The 24,606-nt window shown below is 35.4% G+C and overlaps 5 protein-coding genes across 5 annotated transcripts; 3 read left to right on the top strand and 2 right to left on the bottom strand.

Annotated features, from left to right (window-relative positions):
- The first annotated feature begins 621 nt into the window (after window positions 1–621).
- LOC121807560 (transcription factor DICHOTOMA-like) lies at window positions 622–1,844 on the top strand. The gene is made up of 2 exons (XM_042207825.1): window positions 622–1,535; window positions 1,637–1,844. Exons 1-2 carry the CDS (start codon window positions 694–696, stop codon window positions 1,689–1,691), a joined length of 897 nt encoding a protein of 298 aa, XP_042063759.1. The 5' UTR covers window positions 622–693; the 3' UTR covers window positions 1,692–1,844.
- Window positions 1,845–10,160: 8,316 nt separating this feature from the next.
- Window positions 10,161–12,583, top strand: LOC121807937 (cyclin-B1-2-like). Its single transcript, XM_042208268.1, has 4 exons — window positions 10,161–10,381; window positions 10,474–10,574; window positions 11,650–11,747; window positions 12,275–12,583. Exons 1-4 carry the CDS (start codon window positions 10,262–10,264, stop codon window positions 12,373–12,375), a joined length of 420 nt encoding a protein of 139 aa, XP_042064202.1. The 5' UTR covers window positions 10,161–10,261; the 3' UTR covers window positions 12,376–12,583.
- An 860-nt stretch (window positions 12,584–13,443) lies between these two features.
- Window positions 13,444–15,609, top strand: LOC121808808 (probable translation initiation factor eIF-2B subunit delta). Its single transcript, XM_042209383.1, is given in 7 exon segments — window positions 13,444–13,448; window positions 13,741–14,068; window positions 14,125–14,745; window positions 14,747–14,873; window positions 14,954–15,022; window positions 15,100–15,160; window positions 15,251–15,609. Coding segments are annotated over 6 exon segments (1,185 nt in total). The 3' UTR covers window positions 15,135–15,160; window positions 15,251–15,609.
- Window positions 15,610–16,585: 976 nt separating this feature from the next.
- LOC121806788 lies at window positions 16,586–20,795 on the bottom strand. Its single transcript, XM_042206939.1, has 9 exons — window positions 20,536–20,795; window positions 19,664–19,790; window positions 19,440–19,540; window positions 19,182–19,307; window positions 18,944–19,064; window positions 18,765–18,849; window positions 17,700–17,813; window positions 17,546–17,585; window positions 16,586–17,013 (listed from the first exon to the last, which is right to left on the bottom strand). The coding sequence occupies exons 1-9, from the start codon at window positions 20,713–20,715 to the stop codon at window positions 16,861–16,863; spliced, it is 1,047 nt and encodes a 348-aa protein (XP_042062873.1). The 5' UTR covers window positions 20,716–20,795; the 3' UTR covers window positions 16,586–16,860.
- An 808-nt stretch (window positions 20,796–21,603) lies between these two features.
- On the bottom strand, window positions 21,604–23,388 carry LOC121808807 (protein trichome birefringence-like 19). The gene is made up of 3 exons (XM_042209382.1): window positions 23,056–23,388; window positions 22,577–22,972; window positions 21,604–22,362 (listed from the first exon to the last, which is right to left on the bottom strand). Exons 1-3 carry the CDS (start codon window positions 23,386–23,388, stop codon window positions 21,604–21,606), a joined length of 1,488 nt encoding a protein of 495 aa, XP_042065316.1.
- Window positions 23,389–24,606: the final 1,218 nt, after the last annotated feature.

Here is a 24,606-nt window from a genome sequence, read left to right as displayed (position 1 = left end):
GTTGGTGTTACTTTTTTATTAGCGACTTATATCGACAATAAATAATGTCTACTATAAGCTTAATTAAGCTATTAAACTATATACTATATAAGTAACATAACGTCTAATCTCCGGATCACACAATGTCAATTCATATTTCATGACAGTCACACGTTTCTATTTTTTTTGTTAATTTTTTTTATAGTATATTAGAAATAAATTGATGAGAATATAGTTCGTGATAAGACTATGATCGAGACACCTTATAAAAAGAAGCAAAAACTTATAATTAGTAAAGTTTCAGCAATGCTCTACATGGGACACCATAAAATATTGACCAAATAATGTACTGTAGCCAAACAGTAACTTAGGTTTGGTTGATGGTAATATCAACTCAAATTTTACCAACTTATACAATGCAAGGGAAAAATGGATTGTTTTGAAAGGGATGGAAAGAAGAGTACACTCTCAAGAAGTCCTTCTCAGACAGAGACACTTTCTAGATTTAAATATGGAAACGGACAACTTTACTATGATTTCAGTACTTGAAACTGTAATCAGCATCCACCACTGAGAAACCCTCTCTTGCTACATCTCCATCCTTCCACGTCCGATTTAATTCAATTCTCAACTATAAGGGTTTCCAATTTCCATATCTTTGTCGATAAAATCAAATGTAACATCTTGCTTTTCTAATCCCACCTAAAAAAAACAATGTTCACCAAGAATAATGCATACAATTACCCACACCCCTCCAATCCTCGTACCTCCGCCGCCTCCCTTGTCGGCCTCAATGGCAACGACTTCTTGCTCCACCACCACCACGACATGCTCTTGGCCGCCAATCAAGAGCTCTACGGCCTCAGCGGCGACCCCTCGGCCGCGGCCAAGGCCTGGAAGAAGGACCGCCACAGCAAAATCGACACGGCCCAAGGGCCGAGGGATCGGAGGGTTCGCCTCTCCATCGGAGTGGCTAGAAAGTTCTTCGACCTCCAAGAAAATCTAGGTTTCGACAAGCCGAGTAAAACCCTCGATTGGCTCCTCACCAAGTCCAAGACTGCCATCGAAGATCTCGAGGAGACGAGGGAGAGAGCCGCCGCCGCCGCAGCCGCCGAGTGCGAGGTTGATTCCCGCGAGAATTTCAAAGTGTCATCAAACAAAATGAAAACGGCTTCTTCTTCGACCAAGGAGTTGAGGGACAAGGCGAGGGCGAGGGCGAGGGAGAGGACGAGGGAGAAGATGTGCATCAAGAAGCTCAACGAGACCAGAAACATCAACATCAACGGCGACTTCAACTTCATCAACAAGATAGCTTCCAGCAGCAGCAATCTCGGATTCCGTTGTCACCCAACCTACGAAGTCGCAGCAGCAAATCATCAAGACCTAATTCAGGAATCCATTGTGATCAATAGGAAAGTGAAGAATCCGATGGGATTTCAGCAGAATTTGATCATCTCCAGCTCCAACTACGGCGTCCCAGCGCCTTACAACGCCGCCGCTGCTGAGAATTGGGACAGCATTTGTGCCATTTTGGATCAGCACAAGTTCATTAATAAGTGGGGACAAAAATCAATTTCCATGAATCATTTTGGAACTCTTTTTTTTTTCTAAAAAAATGTTTTTGAGATTGTGGTTGTTTTTTTGGTTTAATTTGCAGCACTTCAAAACAACTAGGAAAGAAAGAAGAAGATAATATTGGGAAGCAACACTAGCAGTTGAGCTCAGGATTGTTGAAATTGTTTTCACCTTGTGGCTTGAGGCATATATGTAAGTTCTGCTACCTTGTTTTTCTTGAATTTCTCCCATTGATGTAATATGGTTGTCAGGGCTTTATAAAACAATTTAATCTACTATTGGATTGATAAATATAATTACCTCCTTCTTTTGATTACATGTATATACGTAGTTAGGTTTATACCTAATGGTCTATAACAAAACATATCGGATAATATATTTCTGAATCTCATGCCCACTTATTTGCAAATACAGTTGATGAGAAAATTTTCAGGATATATATTAGAGCAGAAAAGGTTTTAAGCAAGCTTATTGCTCTTAAAATGTTTATATGTATAAATATATATATGTATGTCGTCTACATATGAATGCACATGCTCAATTATAAATATAGGTTTATTTAGCTATAGCGTATCCCATTTAAGAAAAAAGAATAATGTTCTTAATTAGAAAAAAAGTTAGTATGGTTGAAGTCCAAAACTTTTAAGGGAATCGGAAATGTTCAACCAATATTACGAATTAAATTACTTGGCTTTGAAGTGGTATATTGCTTCTAAATAAAATTATTACTGTTTCAACTCACTAAAATCTTTTATACTGAAGCCAAATTTAAATATTCAACCAAGTTTCTGCAGTCAACTTCATGAATCTGACTACTTTATTTGGAAGGGCCGGAGTTACTGCATTTGCTAAGCCTTCTGTTATTTTGAAATTCATGTTTTTTAAAGTTTTCACCATAGAATCGTAATTAAAACTATAATATTGAATTTGTATATCGAATTATGTCCATTTTACCAAATACTGTGAGTCTGTGAGAAATGGAGCATTAGTTATATGTGACAATACTTTTTGTGTACTTTAATAAGTTTATTTTGATATCTAGATGTTATAACTTGTGAAGGTTGCTGTGGAGAGAAAAGATAAATTCATATAAATTGTATGTACATACATAATGCTCTTTAGTTTGGTTCTATTTTCAGTGATACGAGTATATAGTTTTGAGTATTTTTTTAACACTATTATTTTAGAGAGAAAAAAAACATTGATTTAGAATACGCATTAATTATGGCACTATTAATTAACATATTACATAACTAAATACTATATTTAATTATAAAAATATATGAAAAATATATTTAAAAAATAAGCATATTCCTTATTGAAATTGAAATTATATAATAAAATTGTATAGTTATAACGATAAGTATTTTTTTGAGTGTTATCTTTTCATTTTTTAATTATATTTTAAATTACTTCTGAAGATGAGTATTTTTTTAATAAAAATATACTCCATTAAGCAATATCTGTTCCTTGATTAATATGGAGGGCGATTAATTAAACTGAAAATTCAATTAAAATGGAAAGATTCTGTTATTTTTTTGACATTATAAAAATGATAAAATTATCTCAAACATGCAAAATTATACCCATTAACTAATACTCCCTTCCACTTATAAATATTTGTATAGTATTTTGGGTTCTCTCAATATTATTTTACTTAGAAAGTAAAATCTCCTTAATTCAGGTTCCGAAAACAATGAATCAATCATCTATGGTAGAATGAAGGGAATAATTATTGTTTTTAATTATATTCATCTATAAATAATTACATACACCCATTTCATTACATCACATTGTCTTTCGTTTCGTTTCAAATTTTCTTACAAATTCTCTACAAAAGCCTTCAGCTTCTCCTTTAAAAAAAAGTATCAAATTCACCACAATGGTTCCAAACAACTTAGATCCAAATGTCCTTTACGAAGTACAATTTCATAATTAGTTTCTTGGAGTCGATCCTTCAACCGAAAAAGTGCTAATAAACACACACCAAAATTAAACTAGTTGCAATGTTTTATTAAAGTTACTTATGGAGTAGTAATATTTACTTTGCATTAATTTTTTCAATTTTTTTCAAGTAAATAAAACTCGGAGACTACATAAAATTCAATCGAACACTACAATGGAAATTGAATTTCAATAATAAAATTAGTCCTGATCATGCATCAACATCATTAAAACAATATTTTGTGGATGTAATATTTCGTACGTGATTGTATTAGAAAAGGAAAAAAAGAATAAATCAAAAGAAAGTTATGAATTCTCGAACCCAGATCTAAACTCATCGCAGTCACAAATTTGAAAAGATTATTCAAGTGACATCACATGATACAGAGCTGCTTACGATTAATAAGATTATAAAGATAGCTTTATATAAAGATTAGTAATTAAGTTGCAGAGTATTTCCCTCCCTAATTTCTTTCAGTCGCACATTTTTCATATTTTCTTCTTTTTATTATTCATACGGATTTTGTCTAAAAATTTTAAAATAATAAAGTACCAGCATAGAAAATAGGGCCGAAACGTAGGCCTCAGAAGGAAAGCAAGAAGCATGGACAATCATCTTCATCAAGTGTTTCGGAAATTTTTTTATGTTGACGACAAATGGGAACTATGTCCACAAATGTCACTCTATTCGAACCAAACCTCGTACTTGACAAACTTGGATTTTACATGGTTTTAGAAGGTGGTTTTGTATGAATTTGGTCATATTTCATCTATTAATGGGCGTGTTTATATCTACTTCTCTATTATGTTGGTATGTCGACCATTTTGTTAAGAATGTGTAGAAAAATATACAAAATATATGGATGTGCAACAGCCTTGATTTGAGACAATTTTGTCGGTGATTCTGACTCTCAATCAGCCTCAAATGCATATCAATCTCTTCGTCTTTGAAAGAGCTTCGCGTGGGTATCTTGCACACCTCAATCAGAGTTCGGTAGAAGAAGTTATAGCCATTATAAGAACACTGCGCTGTCCAGTAATTCACCCAGCCGGGTACAGTAATTCTGCGCTGAAAGGGTCAGAAACTGGTCGAAAATCATCACCCGGCCGGGTGATTTTTTACCCTTTACAATTTCACCCAGCCGGGTACATTGTTTTGGTGATTCTTTTGCCAAAAACGCGAGTTTTGATGGGGGATTAAAGGAGAAAAGGCTAAGGTTAAGGAGGATTCTACAACTACCGCCTACCACACTCTCACACACTCCCAAGAACACTGGGAAGAGAGATTTGAAGATTGAAGACTACAAATCGAAAGATTGAAGTTTCCATTCCATAGATCTATCTCACATGAGTATCTATTTGCTTTATTATGTATTTGATTGAATCATTTGTTTTGGTTTTCATGAAGAACATGAGTAGCTAAATTTATTGTGGAGTTTTGGTGAAGACTACAATGAATGTTTGTGATTAATTCAAGGACTTCTTTAGATTGCTTAGCTCTTGTGATTTCTTTGTTCACTCTTGTGCTTTTTCAATTCAATTGCTTAGCTACCAATTGAGTTTGTTTACCTAGATAGTAGTAATCGAGAGATACCTAACTAGGGGTGATAAAAGAGTGAACACGACATTGATAATCTACACTCGAGAGAGGGGATCCTTTGTGAGGGCTTGGGTTTTTTGTGCAGTGGAATTAATCTAAACATATTAGAAGGAGATTTCAATATTAAGGGTTAATCAACGGGGTGAGTACACTCGAGAGGGGGTTCAACCTAGACTAGCGACTTTCCTAGTAATCCTAGAGACATAAAATGGGTAATCGAAGTTGTTGAAGTAATTGCACGACATTTCCATTGTAGTTGGATCCAAAGTTCTACTCTTATCCTTGTGTTTAATTCTCTTTTGTTACTTTTGTTTACTTTTACTTTTTTATATGCTTTTAGTAGTGTTAGAACAAAACCAATTCCAATTCGATTGTCTAGATAGTAGTCAACGTTTGTTCGTGGTACTTGAGTTGATATAATCTTGTCTCTGTGGGATACGATACTCTTGCTTGCTAATTGCTACACTAGTCCCGTACACTTGCAGGTATTTCTTGTGTTAAAATAAGTTGAGTCAATACTGTAATGAAATATTTTTGACATTTATAGAAGTGTTATAAGGCATATTTTGGGTTTTGATCTATGCAAAATTAGATTTAAATACAGAAACGTAGAACAAAATCATACGTAGGGCATTTTTAGGTCATTGTTAGTTTATTTTTAGGTCATTCTAACAACGCATGACCTAAAATGATCTTAACTTGACATCAAACCCGAATTTTATAATATGACCTAAAATTGCTTAATAATGACCATCCGTGTTTTTGGTTAATTATTGACCATTAGATCACTTAATCCTAAGGCCAAGATTCAGGCTGCATTTATGGATTTAGGTGCATTTTTGTTTGTATCATCTCCCTATTTTTATTTGTTAGTATAATTGTTAACATTTTTTTTGTTTTTGTTTTATTTCGTACATAGGAGGCAGGTTTAGATTATTCACATGTACTAGCAAATGCATCACGGTGTTGGATTAAATGAGAATAAATTTAATTTTTTTAGTAAAAGTATCTATATAATCTTGGTGTTATATAGTATTCCCAAGAGTTGTGCACAGAAAATCTAGATTATTTGTAGTAAAATTATCTAGATATAGACTTATCACGATATGGATGTTATGTAGTAATAATATATTTAGATTTTTATATATAAAATAAAAATCTAGATAAATAGAATCTAAAAAAATAGAGTATAAAATTATAGAATATAGAAAGGATGCTTATATATAGGTATGTTATATCATTTTGCTTAAGTTAAGAAATTGAAACGTGAAGGGTGTCTTAGTTTGTCAAAATTACCAAATCTCCCAAAAATCGATTCCATTTTCCTCTCCTCCAAACTATATTTATCCTTCCGCATATCTCTTGTACTCAACATGGTGCCATATTTCACAACAATGGCTATATAGGTGGGACACTGAATTATGTTAATCAGTTCTGTAATGATAATCGATCAACATCGTCGATTATAAGAAGAACAATCGCAAAAACCATGAAATAACTAATGAACACCAACAATTTTACGTGATTCGGCAATTGCTTGCATCCACGGGAGAAATAGATTGGATGTATTATTGATCAAACAACCATTCCCAGATTTCTCTGTATGTCACCTTTAGTCTTTTATCTAAAATCTAGACTTTAAAATCATGCTCATTTCACCCATATTTGATTTCATCCATATTTGATTCAAGAACCCAGTATGTCATCCACATATAGTACTTCATCCAAATATAGTACCTACCAAATATACTATGACTTCTCATTTCTTTTTCTTTTTATTTCCATGCAAACACATTAATTATGATACTTTGATCTCTCATAGGCCCATCTTCAACATGTGATCATCAAACTATTTGTTTCATTGTATGTTTGATTGTTTTAGTCCATATAAATTCCTCTTCGTACTGCTCTTTGAATATCTTTTCTTCAAGATCTCAAGTAAGAAACCAGTCTTCACATCTAATTGTTGGAGCTCTCATTCATTCTGAGCTACATTGTAATCTATCCATTGTCTTTGGTATATACTTTTGTATCTTTCTCCCTCCGTCTCATGTTACTCGCACTTTTCATTTTAGGCCGTAAATTTGGGATTGATTTTTTAGTATAATTAAATTAGAATTTTAAGTGTAATGAGACATAACTTGATAAATGGACTCTTATCTTAATCTAACATATTAGTTAAATATATTAATTCTAACTTAAACTAGAAATAATGTAAGTAGTTTGAGACGAGCCGAAATGGAATAGTGCAAGTAACATGAGATAGATGGAGTATTTTATTATTCTCAAATGCCTCTACCTTCTTTTTATAAATCCTTCTGCACTACTGATCTGGTCACTAAAATCCATGTTTTATTTTTTCAGTAGTGAGTTAATCTCCTCTTGCATGACCTTGATCCACTTATCTCTTACTCTAATTTTAATACTAACATCTTTGTAACTCCCCGACTCAACATGTTCAATTTCTTCAGCTGCAAAAAGAGCATAATACACACACATACACAACAAAAACCACATTGCACACCTATATAACACAATGAAGAACATGTCTATCATGTTATTTATGATTGTTGATTGTATTCTTATAACTATCATGAGTGGCTAGTTCCCTGAATTGCGTCTTATTTATATTAGAGTTTGATAAAATAAATTTCAATTATTATTTTCATGAGTTATGCCTAATTTAGTAGGATTTGCTAAATATATGGAGTAGTTTTAAATTACGTGATTAATTGATTTTTGCAATTGTGATTACAACTGTTGATTCATACATGGACATAAATTTTTATCCCTAAAATTTCAACTCCACTTTCGAAAATAATCTCTTCCTTCCATCGTAAGTGATGAATTTCTTTTGAGCATGAGTTTTGAAAAAGTGACATTTATTGAGTTAAGTGTAGAGAATATATTATGAGAGAAGAAAAAGTAACAGTGATAAAGAGAGAATAAAATAAGAAAGATAAAGGTGTGGCTTTTTGAAAAAAAGAAATCAATAATTTATTGTGGTAGTGTTTACTTATAAATTAAATTAAAATAGAGTCTTTTTTGTTAGGATTGGTGAAAGAGTGAGCAATGAAAATTGAGTCAACGGCTCTTTTTTAATAATTACCAAATGTATCCATCGACGGGTCATGTGACTATTCCCCTTACTGCCAACATACTTCTCTTTTGTACAATGGATATCCATCCTTGCTTAGGTTGTTCGAGAAGTAAACTATTTCTCCCTCCGTCCCACTTTAGGAGTCCCGGTCACTTTTGCACACCCGTTTTGTAAAAATCATAATAAATAGTTAAAGTGGATAAATGGTAAAGTAAGAGAGAGAATAATGTAGACAAGACTCTTCTCTACCTTAATCTCTCTCTTACTTTACCATTACTCCACTTTAACTATTTATTATGATTTTTATAAAACGGGTGTGCAAAAGTGACCTAAAGTGGGACGGAGGGAGTACTACTATCGCGACATACTTTAGTAAAATAGTTACTCCCTTCATTCCACGTTAATAGAGTCATATGCTTTTTGGGGACTGAAGTGCGTAGAAAAACTATCGGATCATAAATCTATCTGAATTGGACTTCAAACATTACGATTAAGCAGAAAAACTACCGGATCTAAACTAAGAGGTCGAGCAAATCGAAAGCAACAGTAAAAACAACCATGACCATGCAGATTCAAAACAGTACGTATCAGATCCACAACTCCAAACCACAATTCACACCAGATCAACCCAATCCCAACTCAACCACGTTCAGATCCATATCTACTCAACTCCGATTCAACAACGATTCTACTCCGATTCAACCGATCTCAGATTCAACTCAACAACCAATTGCGAAAAGCATCCAAATCAGTATAACAAACACAAAATATCAATACCAGATAAAATAGAAAACATGAACTTCCATAGCAGCTGGAATAGAATTCAAAACAGAAGTATCAACGCCGAGCTTCCAACAGAGAAGTTCACGACGACAAAAACAACAAAAAAGTAAAGCAATTGTATCTTCGACCCCCCCGGGGATGGTGTTACACCACTGAAACTAACTGGAATGCTGTGAACGCCCAGAATATTACCCCATTGATGCCAAGTGCGAAAGAAGTGTGTGAAGTGAGCTAAGCTAAGTGAAGCTAAAGGAGAATTCTGAGGTGATGAAGCTGCCTCTCTTCAAGGTGGTTATCTCCTTTTATAGCCGAGGCTCGGATCCCTAGGGCTCTTCTTCTTGTTGATTGTCATTTTTGGCCTCCGAAAGAAATCCTTTAAAAATATGCTCCTTGCTTCACTTTTTACTCCTGCCAGCACTTTTGTGATTCTCCTTGATCAGGTTGATGACGGACACTTTTCACTTCAATTTCTTCCGCTTTCATCTGCCCGGTCAATTTGCATACGTTTCCTGGATCCGACAGATTTCTTACGCACCTGAACTTATAAACACTCATTAGTTCACTAAAATCACATAATTTAACCCCATAACCAATACATGAAATGATCCTTATCATGGGCGTTCCAACATAACAGAGTCATTTCTATATTTGGCAGAAAGCACTACACTCTCTCTCATTCTCTCTTCATCCATGTTACTTTATCCTCAATCTTACTTTATTCTTTCCACTTCACTTATTAAATATCTATTTCTTAATCTCTGTGTAAAAAAGAAATGCCTCTATTAATTAATATAGAAGAGAGAGAACATTTTTAGCATTAATATCAAAATTTAATAGGTGGATTTTGTTGTTGGAAACTAGGTTAATGTATATTTTTCCATGGGTGCAGAAATTGTATAAATCATAAATCGGTTCTATAAAATTTATTTAATAGTTTGAATTCTCTAATGTAAGTGATACTTACGACAGATTTTAGGAAAATAATCTTGTTTTTAGTAAGCTTAAATATAATTAGGGCTTGGATACGAAAACAACACTAAAATCCATCTAATAAGCCCATTGGTCCCACCAATTATTTTATGTTCTTATAGAATCTCTTTGGGCCTTTGAAGACCGCAGTCCTACCGTCAATATAATAGTATATTTTCTTGCGCTGAAAGATAACTCAAATTCTTTTTCTTTTTTTTAATATTTCATATTTTCTCCTCCGCTGCCATTCTCCTCTTTCTTGCGCAAACAAAAAGCAGAACGAAAAAAATTCACAAACTACAACAATAATAATGGATCCTGCGAAGACAATACCATTGGAAGGCCGCACCGATGATTTGCTGCGATTCGGGATCCACGGCGTCAAGAGCGATATCATCGAACCACATCCTCTTCAGTCTGCCCGTCGCTCTGTAATGTTTCAACAATTTACACACACACTCTCTCTCTCTTGTGTCTCTTGATTTGTGACTTTGTTGTTGAATTTATGTTTGGTATTGAATAGGCGAAGCAAACGCAAGATGAGATGAAGAAGAAAATCCTGTCGAATACTTACGGAGCAGTATTTCCTATGAAGATGGAGATGGATCGTCAGATTCTCTCCAAGTTTGTGCTTCTCTAGCTCTCTACTCTTTCTCTCACTGCACACTTGTTCTCTCTCTCCCTCTTAATTTTGCTTGTGTAGTGTAGGGAACTTTAGGGGCTAGGGTTTTTAGTTTGGCGGAAAATTGGTTTTAAATTTTACAATTTCTATGCGTTTGAATCTAGTAATGTCAAAGTTTCTTTCCATACTAAATTTCAAGTGATGCCTTCTTTCAAATGGGCAATTTGTTTGTTCTGCTATAATGTTACCGTTCATTTGTTCCTGGTCCTTTTCTTTTGCTAAAATGTTTGAAAGTTGCAATATTCTGCATAAATGGTATGCAGAACTGGATTCTCTGATAATTGTATGGATGGGCTTGTTCTGATACTATTTGTTTGAAGACTGGTTAAAAGAGTGTCATAAACTGATTTGATGATTATTTACTTTTGGTCTTCAGCTAGTTATATGTGCTACTGAAGTTTCTATTTCTTCAATTATGCACCTGCCTTTGTAAATAGAATTCGCTCGAGTATATCTTCTTTCATACATATGTATTCATGGAATGTGGTAATGTGTCCTGGAGCTGATTGACAAGCTATGATTATAACCTATAATGAAACTGGTGATATTGATACCATATGCGAGATGTAACATTAGGTTGAAAGTTGGAAGAAATATGAGCAGTACTCTCAATGTGCTTTATTTTGTTTTAGTAAGTGATATTGTTTCTTACCATGACTTATGATGCCTCGTCTCCACTGTCCCAAATAGTATGGAGTACTACATAAAGATTCTTGTGTTTGTTCTTGTACAATTTCATTTTCATTGGTATCGAGACTTGCAATATTAAGTTCTTATGCTCTTTTCCTGTATGGGAAATTTTGTGTACGTTTGTTTCCTTTTATAATAGTGATGTTGAAACCTGTTCCATGTGTTGAATCTTGCAAGAAGATAGTTTGAATTTATAAATCTTGTCTGTGAGCTGCACGATGTATCTCATATGATGATATAAAGACCTCTCGGGATCTTATTGTTACACTTTAGCCGTGCACAAATTATCTGGAATTTATTATAATGCAATCAATTTGTGATGTACAGATTTCAAAGGCCTCCTGGTGCAGTACCTTCATCGTTTGTAGGTCTAGAGGCCTTTACTGGAACAATGGAAGAGTTTGGTTTTGAAGATTATCTTAATGGTAAGGAAGTGCTGAGAGAGATTTCCATTCAAAATTTCAAATTACTGAACGTTTCCCATTTAACTTTTCATCAAATTGACATTGGGTGTCAAGGACTATAAATAGGCAAAGTAATACCTTTGATCTTATAGCATTATTAAAAAATCTTAAAACTATAAAAGCATGCTGTTAGGACTATTTCAGTTGCCAACTAGCTTGAAATGCATTATAGGGAACTGTATAATTTTTTGAATATAGTAACCAATACATGAAGTCCTTAACTATAAGGTTAAAGTTCTGAGTTTGATGTTCATTCTCATGAAAGGCATGTCAATGCCTATTGCTGAAGTTATGTATGTTGTATTTTTGATGTGTCCTGCTGTATCAGTGTTTCAATTCATACACAAAACAGATTTTTGAACTATCAGTCGAGTCTTGACAAAAATTATGGTTTAATTGATTTGTTCATGATGCTTCCTGAAAAATATTTGTGTTATGGTTCTGATTGTCTTTCCGGATCCTTGCTCAACTTTTATATATTGTTTCAGATCCCAGGGAATCTGAATCATACCGTCCAGTTGACATGCATCATGGTATGGAAGTTCGTCTTGGTCTGTCTAAAGGACCACCATGCCCCAGTTTCATGTAAAGTACCAATCGAATCGATTTCAGGGCTGTTTTCCAGGTGTATTGATTCTAACATATACTTTGTCCCCTTAAAAAGGCTCAAAATATGCTTACTTTCTTCTGCTGCGAGTCATCGTGCTTGTATGCCTGGATCTTGCTCTCTTCACGACTTAATTTCCTACTGTCGGAATTCATTATTGGCTATGAATATCATATGTTCTTTCCATTTTTGTTTGCTGCTTTTCTTGTGAATACGTTTATGTTAAATCAAGTGCAAACCCGAACATCCCTCCAAAATGCAAATTTACATGTTTCTGGCATTATGTCCCATGCCGAGCAATTGTATTTTGATCTCCTGGAACGAAACGAAATCAAAATGTGCTGAGATCTCTGCAATTATAGCCCCAGTTGCTAAGATACTAAATTATTGGAGATTGAATTGGGTAATATAATAATTTTTAAATACTTAAAATAATAGAGTCAATTCATTTATCAAATATTACATGCGTAGTCGAGAGCTCTTTGCATAACCTGTTCAATAGCGTCATTATATTTATGTTATGGAGGAAAGGTAAGGACATATAAAAGTGCGACGGGAGTGAATTTATGTTTATTTTGCTTTATATTTTTTGGGTAGCTTCTTTTCTTGGTTTTATATATTGCTTTTTTCAGTTTTATCTTATGTAGTCGAGATCAGCTTTGGCCTTTGGGGTTATCAAATTCACTCCTCAATGGCTCAAGCAATCCAGGTTGTTCCCATTTAAAGTCTTTCCAACAACATTACATCAAATTTAAAGATGTGACAATATTATTAAAATATATAAACTGTAACAAGGTATAACAAAATCTTTTTTTCATTTTACTAAACACTTTTTTTTTATTTTTAAACAAAAATTTAAAGATGTGTGACAATATTATTAAAATATATAAACTGTAACAAGGTATAACAAAATCTTTTTTTCATTTTACTAAACACTTTTTTTTATTTTTAAACAAAAACATCTCCTTATGAAAGTGAAAAAACTATTCTCTCTACATTATTTTGCATCCTATTTTATTTTCTACTATTTATAAACACTTATATGTGAATATGACGTATGGAGTCTTTTTTTAATACTCCCTCCGTCCCCCATTAATTGTCCACTTTCACTTTTGACATAAATGATAAGTAGGTCTCACATTCCACTAACTTCTGCCACTCACATTTTTTAGTATTATCAAAATAATATACAAAAGTGAGATTCATATTTCACTATACAAAATAATATACAGCGTGCTGCCAAAGCTGCTACCAAAGGTAAAAATATCCTGCTTTCCAATTTGTCATATCCATATTTATGTTGCCCACTTTTTCCATTTGTTCCTTATTTTTCTTGCCCCGTTGAAGTTCTTTGCGTGTTTTGTGCATCTCATCTCCAATCTTCTGTTGTATCTTCCAGGTGAAGGAAGGAAGGACTGCTGGAGTCGATTCAGCCAATGCAGGGAAGTCTGTAAAGCCAGCTCCTCAAAGGAAAGACAACTCTGAGATAAAAAGGAGTGACAGTCAAACAGATAAAGGTAGGAAGGCAAAGAAGAGTTCTGTAGTAAAACAATCAGAAGCCAGGAACATAGTTGAACTCTTTAGGGATCTACCTCAGCGTGATCATGGTGCAAAGCTCACTCACCTGGAATCGAATTTCTTTCGATTAGGCCCCATCCATCCTGCTCTGTACAAGGTAAAATTAGTTTTTATTCTCTTTGCATAATGCTTGTGGTAACATGAACTTTTCAGGTTGGTTTCCAATATCTAGCTGGGGATATATCTGGTGGCAATGCCTGGTGCATTGCGATGTTGCAAGCATTTCAAGTATCAATCAAGGATTATTCTACACCACCTGAAACAAATCTTATTAGGGACTTGACTTGTAAAATAAACTGTTATGTTTCCTTTCTGATAGAATGTAGACCCCTTTCGATCAGCATGAGCAATGCAATTAGGTTTCTTAAGAGACGAATTGCCAGCTTTCCCTTAAACATCTCTGTTTCAGAAGCAATTACCATTCTTCTCTCTGACATTGATCGTTTTATAAACGACAAGATAATTCTAGCAGATAAGGTTATTGCAAAGCATGCTGTGTCTAAAATTAGGGATGGCGATGTTCTTCTGACATATGCATCGTCTTCTGCTGTTGAAATGCTACTGCTACATGCCCATGAGGTTGGGAAACAGTTTCGAGTGGTGATAGTTGATTCACGTCCCAAGCTTGAAGGAAAAAAGCTGCTTCGCAGGCTCGTGGGGAAAGGAATTAGTTGTACATACACTCATATAAATGTTGTTTCTTATGTCATGCATGAAGTAACAAGAGTTTTTCTGGGTGCATCTTCGGTGTTGTCAAATGGAACTGTTTACTCAATCAAGAGTTGGCACAGCATGTATTGCTATGGTTGCCCATCAGTTCCGTGTCCCAGTCCTGATATGTTGTGAAGCTTACAAGTTTCACGACAGGGTTCAACTCGATTCCATTTCCTGTAATGAGCTTGGTAAGATCAGGTTGTCATATAAGAGAAGGTAGTTTAATTTGCATCGAATTATGCACTTAATAATACGCATACTCTTTCAGGTGATGCTGAAATGATTTCAATGGATTCTGGAAGTAATGAGAATCTACAACCCTTGAACCTGCTCTGCTGTAACTATGGTTTTAACATTGAGTGATCATTTTATAGAAATCAGTTTTGATAGTTAATTTTTTGTTTTTGCTAACAGTTATGATGCAACACCTTCCGACTATGTATCAGTGATCATAACAGACTATGGGTATGGCATGGTAAGTTGGAAAAAAAGTGGAGCATATTTTCATTTTTGAACGAGTGCTGAGTCTGCATATAAATTTTTCATTTTTTATGTTGTGTTTCAGATAGCAGCTAAAAAGGTAGCAGTTATACTCCGAGAAAATGAGAGAGAGTACTTGTTGAGATAGAGCTATGAGAAATCCAACTGTGGAAAGGCCTTGACGAACTGACCCACCCCCAACCTATAGATTAACCATTTTTTTAGTTGATATTACTGGCTAACAGGTTTGCACATTTATTAATACAGATATTACAAGTGAAGAGGAAAAGATATACATTAAGAAGTAGAGCTAGCAAAGATTGAATGATGTTAATTGGAAAGCAGAATTAGGTGCTAGGAAGATTATTTATTCCGAATGTATAAATTTGTTTTTTATAACATGCGCGTGATATAATATCTTGTTAGATATTTGAATTATGCAAATAATTGTTTTATACGAATATATGTTTAATATGATAAGGAATTATGCAAATAATTTGATAGGAATATGCATATGAAAATTTTACGATGTTTTAGAACACGACACACATTGTACTGAAATTATGTAGTAAAGCACAGAAATAAAGATTGTGTGTATCAGGATAAATACTAATGTTTTGAGGTGCTACTATGTATCTAACCCTATTTCTTAATTTTTATGTGGAGAAAATTTTTTTCTGCCATATTATTTTTCTTCAATAATTATTTGATATTTTGAATAAAATAGTCCAAATTTTACGAATTGTAGGACAAATAGTGATAATATCATCGTTAAAAGATCTCTTATCTTATTTCCTTGCACAAATAAGTTCGTAAATGGTTGCTATGTCAAGATTAAAGTCTTATAACATTGGGAAGACAAATGACACTTATATGATATACAAGTAGGAGTGTGTTAGAATGATAACATAATAAGATAACTTTACTATTATTGAAAGACGAGGTATGAGAAAGTATTATTTCAAGATTAATAATCTAGAATCTTTAATACACAAATTATTTATGATTATGATATGCATATTTCTTACCCCAGAATATATTGCTTTTAATTACATGCTTATAGAATGTAAAACCACGATATTAATGATTTAGAAAACACACCATTTTATAGCAATCATATCTAACAAATTCTCATTAACAACTAGTAATAAATACTATTATCAATCAATGTTTAATAGAGTATTAATTAACTTTATTGATATTTTTCAGAGAAAAAAAAATGTTAGTTTATACTCCTAGATAATTGTCAGACCGAAACTTGATATTCTTGAATTAGATAGAAATTGAAGGCATTTTGTTAAATCTTAACAATGGGATCTATTTTTGAGAAATTAGAATGCTAAAGCAATCCATAACTTTTCCCACAACGTCTGTAGGATACAAGGTGTCTCAAATAAAGTTGCACAAAGATAACCACCTGTGAAGAAAAAGCTATAATTATAAAACACAAAGATTGATTGTATGAAATAAAGCTACATCGAACTGGGAATCGCTTCTAGTCATTTAACTGAGAGCTATATGAAGCCAGGTTTTAACTGATTATTAGTTGCCATTGATTTAGTCCCAACTGCTTTGAATCGAAAATACAGAATTTTGGACGTTTTCGAATCAACATGGAGTGTCTAAGTGACTGTTATAACAATCAGCCTACTCCAGATTTTACTTCTCTGTCATTAATCCCTTCCTCTCAAGACTTCATCTCAACCACCATTTCTTAACGGTTGCCATTGGAGTGTTCAAAAATGGGGCGTAGCGCTGGATTAATGGATTCGCTATTCGCCCAATGTTAGACCATGCACTTCTGTGATAACTAGCAGTGGCAGGAGCATGGTACATAAGCTTCAGTAGCTGCCAAAGAAAGATATCCAAAATATCGTAAGACCTTCTCTACAATTTTGATTTGACAAAGTAGCATTTGAGAATCATACAATCCCTCCGTCATAGTTTTGTTTTTCCATTTAGGTCCGTCCACAAAAATTAATCACCTTCAAGTTATGGTAATTTTTTTCTTTCTAATGAGGTGAGTCTCATACTCTACTAATAATAAATTCCAGCCACTTTTTCTCTTTATCTCTCTCCTACTTTACCAATTTCACATTAAAACTCATATAATCCCCTACCAACCCCTACCAAGACTATTATTGGTAGTGGACGGAGTGGGTATATAAAAACAACGTCTATCCAGGTAACAGCAATAGCTCATTATAGTTACTAGTACTATTGTGGTGTCTCTTCCACACATACTACAAAAGGACCCATGGACTCGAAAGGAGAAAAATAAATACAAATTAATGCAGTTGTTAGCTGCAGCTGACCAGTAGCTAAATATTTTTGAAACCCAAAAGTGGACAAATATAAGGAATAAAATAAGAGTTATCACCTGCCAGTACATAAATGTCTGTATAATGTTGCGCTGCCACCTGCAGTGAGCAAGAAAGTTTCACAGCAAGTAATGGAAGTTTTTTTTAGAGAAACTATGACAAAATACATGAATTGATGTAAACATATAATGGAAGGAAACTAGAAGTACTGACGATAACAGAGAGATAATCAGAAGGAACCCAAGTCCGATTTCAGCCTGTGAGGAGAGAATGCTAAGGGTAGTTGTATTTGATTCTACCCAAATGCAAGCATCTTCCAAGTATTTCCTGTAAAAGTCCCACCAATAAATCACAAACATATTACAGAGACAGGCCTTCCAAAATGACAAGTGTGACCCATGCATAAAAAATTAAAAATTGTTTCTTAGGTGGGTAAGCAATAAAAATATAAAGAACAAAAGAATATACAAGGTATTCTGGCATACCCTACGGATACAGCTACCCAAGAGACTTAGAAAGCGAGGACCCTCGACGGCATTATTAAAATCTTGTGAGCAAAACCCCCATTATCCCAGCTTAGAAAAGCTATAAGCCAAGGAACAAATAACAATTCAGCTTAGTGTTTCCTACATTTTCCTTATTTCCTCTCCCTGTACTTGACAATCAACAAGACAATCACACATCCACTAATGTAATTATTGCAACTATATCAAAGAGTAAATTACTACACAATCAATAGATAGCCCCATTGTAATTACATATATGACTCATTACAAAATATGAGGCGTCAGACTTAACCTAAAACCTAAAAATGTGTGCTTGGAATCAACTATGTAATACATGTAGAGAGTCAAATGCAAGCAAAGAAAAGATTTGGTTGACTATGGCCCACAAATATTTTGAAGAAATGAATAAAAATTACTACCTTCGTCCCACATTAAGTGTCACATTTTGCCATTTCGGTCCGTCCCACAATAAGAGTCACATTTCACTTTTACCATAAATAGTAAGTAGACCCCACATTCCACCAACCAATTCTACTCACATTTTTTTATAAAACTAATATATATAAGTGGGACCTATAGTCCACTAATTTATTCAACCAACTTTTATTTACATTTCTTAAAACCCGTGCTCACACTAAATGTGACACTTAATGTGGGACGGAGGTAGTACATCCAATTTCAAAGTTCACATTGCAAAGCAGAACACATGACTTTTATGGCTAAAAAGTGTATTTTGAGCAACTGAAGGAGAAATACAGGCTTTCTTAGTTACCTGTATATGGTTGATCTACTAAAGTTACGCCTCAGGAACTTTGCAACATGCTCAAGGGCCCGGCACATTATAGGAAGTAAAGCAACTGCACAGAATTAAAAAGCTAACTTATTATCATCGAAGAGAAGCATCATATATCTAGTAACACGAGACAGAAAGAACAGACAGGTTGGACTAACATTTGAGAACCAGATGTGAGCTGACAAAGGTAAGGCAGTAGATAGAGTACATAAAATCTTTGGTGACAACCACCGACTGGAACCAAACTTGCACAGCCTGCAAGTTCCATGCTCTAGGTTTCTGCAGACATTGATTAGTTATACTAACAATTAAATGGCGCACTGATAAATTGTCAACAATCTAGGCATTATAGACATAGATGATATATTTGGCAAATAGGCTAATCTAGAACGTTACCCCATATAGTGAATACAATGAATACAAGGAAGAACATGCAGTCCCCAAAAAGGAAAGCCGGTATGCCCGATTGGAGAGGTTCCTTGGAACAAGTGGAAATATTGCAAGGACTGCCACTACAAAAACCTGCCAGAAAAACATATAAATCAACATGAAAATACTAGTAAAACAATACTCCACCTCAAAACTAGCAGCAAACTACATCAGCTTAAAGATAATGAAGACCTTCTCATCTTAATACCAAGAAATCTAACTTACCCAAGCATTGACAGAAAATTGGATTGTATGCTGATCCCAACGCAATGATGTAGAATTGGTTGGTGGAGTAGTTGATGCCCCCGATGTTCTACCAGAGGACCCTACAAGTGATTTTCCATAGGCTTCACATCAAAGAATAGCTAGCTTCTACAGAAAACGTAAGACTGATAACTACTGAAATTTCAATCTCGTTCAAGGAAAAACGTGGAAATTATGACTGAGACCTGAACTCCTTTGGCGAGTATCGCTGGGGTTAGCAGTTGATGACGAGGATTGTTGTGGTGGGTTTGATGTTGTTGTCGACTGGGATGAGCTGCTGGTCGCCATTGCCTCGACAACTAGATCAGGGTCCTGAAAAATTAAAAACAAGATACGGCTTTAAAATACTCCTATCAAATAGAACCAACAAGCCACTAAATGTGGCCTCCACATATGATGATCATAGGGAAATTAAACTCCCACGGGGGGTTTACTTTTCATGATAGGATGGAAAGATAAAAATAACCGAAGATAAACCCAATCTACCATTACTTTGACGGATTAATTATATTTGTACTAGTTTGAGTATCTTATCTTGTCCTTCAAATACTAAACTCAATGCCTTACATACACGATAGAAATACATCAAGCAATTCTAGCATCATATATGTCTAAAATCTAGTGACAAGAAGAGCATTGAGTTGCACTCAATGGTCATCTCCACATCCATGAAAACAATGAAGGAAATCGAGGACGCAAATCTGAAGCTCGAAAACGATAACAATCAGAACCTCACAAGTAATACCGTTCGAAAAAACCGCATCGGAACTGAGTCCAGACCACATTTAACGATAAAAGAAAACAAAAACAGCATAACAAAATATATTACTACTTGAATTGAACTGCGCACGGATCTTAAATATCTTCTCCAATACTACGCTAGAAGAATATTATCAAGTAAGAATATAAAGGGGGAAAAAGTTGCGAAAATTAAGTCCGAAAGAAAATCCAGATTAGTCTTCAATAAGGATTATAAACAAGGTTCAATTGGGGGAAAACCAATTAAATCCCGATAAAACCCTGGCACAAGATGACATCGGAGAGAGAGAGATCGCACGATGTAACGCTGGTAGAACTTGCGCTTGTAGTGGTCAACAACATCGTTGCGGGACGCCAAGTGCGGCGGAATGAGAATATTGGACCAATAATCCGCCCAGCGGGAGTCGTTGTCGTAATCGTAGGCCGCCGCCGCAATTCGCTTCAACTTCTGGGGATCCTCTCCTTCTCCACCACCCATCTTGTCTGGTTAGTTGCTCCTCCTTCAAGGTAAAGTAACAACTGGAAATATAAATCCCCTTTGTATTCTCGGCCGCCTTTCGCCTTTACTTTCCTTTTTATATTTACCCAAAAACATTTACTCTTTTGTACGTGAAATTAATAAAAGTATGCCCAGTATATTAAATGAGATAAAAATAAATAAGAAAAATGGAGTATAAAGTCGGTAAAATTAGATATTATACTTTTTAAGTGTACTATCAATAACACAATATGAATGAGTCAAAATTTGGGATAGCTTTAAATGGAATGCAAACATAAGTAAACAGGCATAATGTATAATACTAAATGATCACATATAACATATGCTACAACACCTACTGTTATACTACTTCTCTCAGTCCCTAATAAAGATGAATTTTTTTGTCTATTTCTAATAATTATAAACTTTCTTATTTAGAAAACATAAACCCTAGTAATGACATGAATCCACTATCCATTACTAGTGTATATTTTTCCTAAATTAAAGAGGAGATTTGGGCTGAAAGTTGTCATTTGTGATAATTTCCCCCTGGTTAACGGGGCGAGCCATTGAGAGTTTTATGTTGGGCCTTGGAATCCATTAGGCTATCTATTTTAGCTGCCATAAGTAGGGGTAGGTGATAACTGATAATGAGATAATCGTTGTTTCACTAATCCATTTTGCAATCTCTCTATGAAGTATGAACAGTTGTATCGTGCATATTCGTGCGGCCATGATTTTTCCATAAAATTTTGGTATGGTGATTGTCTAATATTGAATTTTCTTGTGTGGCCATTTTAACAACATAGACATAGTAGTATAACTTGGTGAACGAGATGGACTAAATACACGGACGATCACAAAGAAAGTTAAAAAAATGTAGTAATGCTATTCTAATTGTGTCTTGAACAACTGGAGCAAAAAATCATTCCAAGCATCAATGGGTCCAGGCAAGCACCAATGCACGCAGTCATTGGCCATTGTGTTATTGATGACCGGCCAATGCCCATATCTACTAGGATGTCCATCCGGCCGCAGCAGCATCGCCACCGTCGCATCAAACAGCTTGAACTTCCCTCCGCTTCTCCTCCCCGCTTTCTGCGCTATCCTCAGCTCCTCCAGCTGTATCAGATACATCTCCAGGCTGTAATCCTCCAGCGCCACCTCGCTCCTCCTGTACGGCCGCGTCCGCGCGCAGTCCCCGCCCTTGTCCCACGCCGCCCCCTCGAAGTGCGACGGCGCGTACGTCCTCAGGAACGCCACGCCCCCGAACCCGGCGTCGTTGATTGCCTGGAAGGCCGTGCGGAAGGCGCGGCGGTAGCTGAAGTAGGAGGTGAGGTGGGTGACCTCGGGCTCCGGGCAGTAGAGGCACCCCATGCGCCGCCCGTGGAGGCTGAAGTAGGTGGGGCGGAAGAACCAGTGCCCGGCCGAGATGATCACGTAGTCGAAGAGGGCCACCTGGGAGGTCCAGTGGGGGTCGGGCTCGTCCAGGAAAAGCTCGTAAGGCCGCCGCTCGTCGTTGGGGTCCGTTTTTGAGGTTCTGACCAAGTAGGGAGACCAGAACATGGTAATGTTGAAATCGTGCTCTCTGTACTCGTACCGTTTGTTTTGGTCCCCTGGCTCCGACATGTCTACTGGATTTGTAACCTGGACAGGTGATCAATGGTCACTACGTCCCAAAATACAAAACTGAGACACATACATAAATGAAAAGTAACCCATTTATAAGTGGTCGATTAGATAACAAGTTACCTTGATTATTTGGTTAAAATGCATTAATCTTAGAGTGGTTAAATGTTTGTGAATTTGTTGATCTACACACGTAAACAGTAAAAGTAAATCAAGATATAAACAAGCTTACCCTGGACAAGAGACAAATCAAAGACTGCATATGATTCCTGGCGACAGAATCGCCAACAAAAGCTAAGGAATGCCCCGTGACCAGCTCCAGAAACTGTTGCGGGTCGAAAAGGGGCAGCTCACACTCGTCGGGCTTCCACCTCCATTTCAAAAACTCGAGATCAGGCCGCCCGAACTTGAGACAGTTCTGGTGCTCCTGAATTGCACTGCACGTCTCATTCGTGTAATACGGGCCGTCCGGATCCGGTACCCATTCGCCCGAAAACAAGTCACACTCATCCTCATCGAAAAGTCGGCTTCTTATCTTCCCACGATGGCTACTCCTCCCTCTCATCATCGCCTGCACCTTTTCATCTTCTCTCTGCCCTTTGCCAGATTTCTTCCTCTTTCTTCTTCCCTTCGTTCCAAAAACAACCATTTACTATTGAGGATTGATTTACAAACTGAGCATGCATCATGGCATTTGAGTGATGGAAGCACCTTATCATTTTTTTTCATTACAGGGGCAGGTTGGCGGACGACGACGGGCGTGTCCACGCTGGCCTTGTCGTCGTCGTCGTCGTGGCAGTCGATGGAGCAAGGCTTTTCAGTTGGAGGGGCTTCTTCAACATGGGAAGTCTGGGTGATTGGATCCTCCAAATCCTCCAACCGCGGCGACGTCGTTTCGTACAACTTTTTCGACGAATCTCTTAATGCAGGGTAATATAAAGGGATTGTTAGAAGTATGATTAGAGCGATCAATGGAGCGAGCCTCGATGTTTTTCTTCGTGGCTGAGCCTTCCCAACGGGAAGCTCCGAAGCCTGGGATTTCATTGCAAATTATCATTACAAGATTTTGACGCCATGAGCTTTTTCAAAAACAGAAAAAAATAAATAAATTCTTTTTCTAATTTTAATTTTTGGGAAATATAAAGCGAATTTCAGGAAATGAGAGAGGTTCGAAGGAAAAGAGGTTGAAGATGTATGGTGCAGTGAGGTTGTAGAAGAAACAATGGTTTAGAATTTTCAATATGGGGAAGACTGACAATTGATTGAATGTCATATTTAGTAGTATCCATTATTTCTTTGTTAAGTAGATTGTTAAGTTCGCAAACATTTCTATGCATGAGTATGTGATAGCATAATATTAATGCTCTGAGTTTAATGTTGCATAGATCTATGAGATTTTATATATTACTCATAGTATTTATCTAGTTTATTAATAACGGTCAAGCGCTTTCCAAGGGAAGATATTATGGTGATTAAATAATTATTTCATCTAGTCCCCGTTAATTGTCTCATAGTGGATCGGTGTAGATTATAAGAAATGTAAGACGGAAAAGTTAGTAGAATGTTTATCTTATTTTTATGTATTACTTAGTTTTATCATGGTGTTAATGGAATGAGTTAATAAAATATATGGTTAACTTACCAAAAATAACAAAAATGAAATCAAATACTCTCTTCATCCCACTATAAGTGAGGTGTATCCTTTTTTGGGTCGTCCACTATAAATAATACATTTTCTTTTTATGGCAAAAAAACAACACTCTAATTCTCTTACTTTTTCTCACTCCTACTTTATTCTCTTTTATTTAACCACTAAATACATTACCTAAAAACTTGTTCCCAAAAGAAATATGTCACTTGTAATGAAACGAAGAGACTACTAATTAATAAGAACATGACAAAAATGAAAAATGGAACAATTAATAGGATCCAAAGTATGTGTTCAGGGATTTAGCTGCGGCTATGAACAATGGTGCGACAAATAGTAATATGAGAATGAACATTTTTATGTTCAGGATTACGAGTGTTAAGTAATTAAAAGAAAAGTAGGAAATGAAACCTGCAAATAAAAGAAGTTAGGGCCGACTTTGTCTTGACGCAATTTATTTGACCCCAACCTTTTAAGCAAAACCATTTAATTATAACCACTACAAGAAACTGTAATACAACAAAAAGAATGGCTAATGACAATTTTTTAATGTTATTAAGGACGTTAATTCGAGTGTCTAATTATATCAACAACACCTCATAAAATGTTTTTAG

This window comes from Salvia splendens, chromosome 6 (genome assembly GCF_004379255.2).
Source record: "Salvia splendens isolate huo1 chromosome 6, SspV2, whole genome shotgun sequence".
In the NCBI taxonomy this organism is placed as follows: domain Eukaryota; kingdom Viridiplantae; phylum Streptophyta; class Magnoliopsida; order Lamiales; family Lamiaceae; genus Salvia; species Salvia splendens.
The sequence above is the reverse complement of the archived record's forward strand: the minus strand, read 5'-3'. Positions and strand labels throughout refer to the sequence as shown.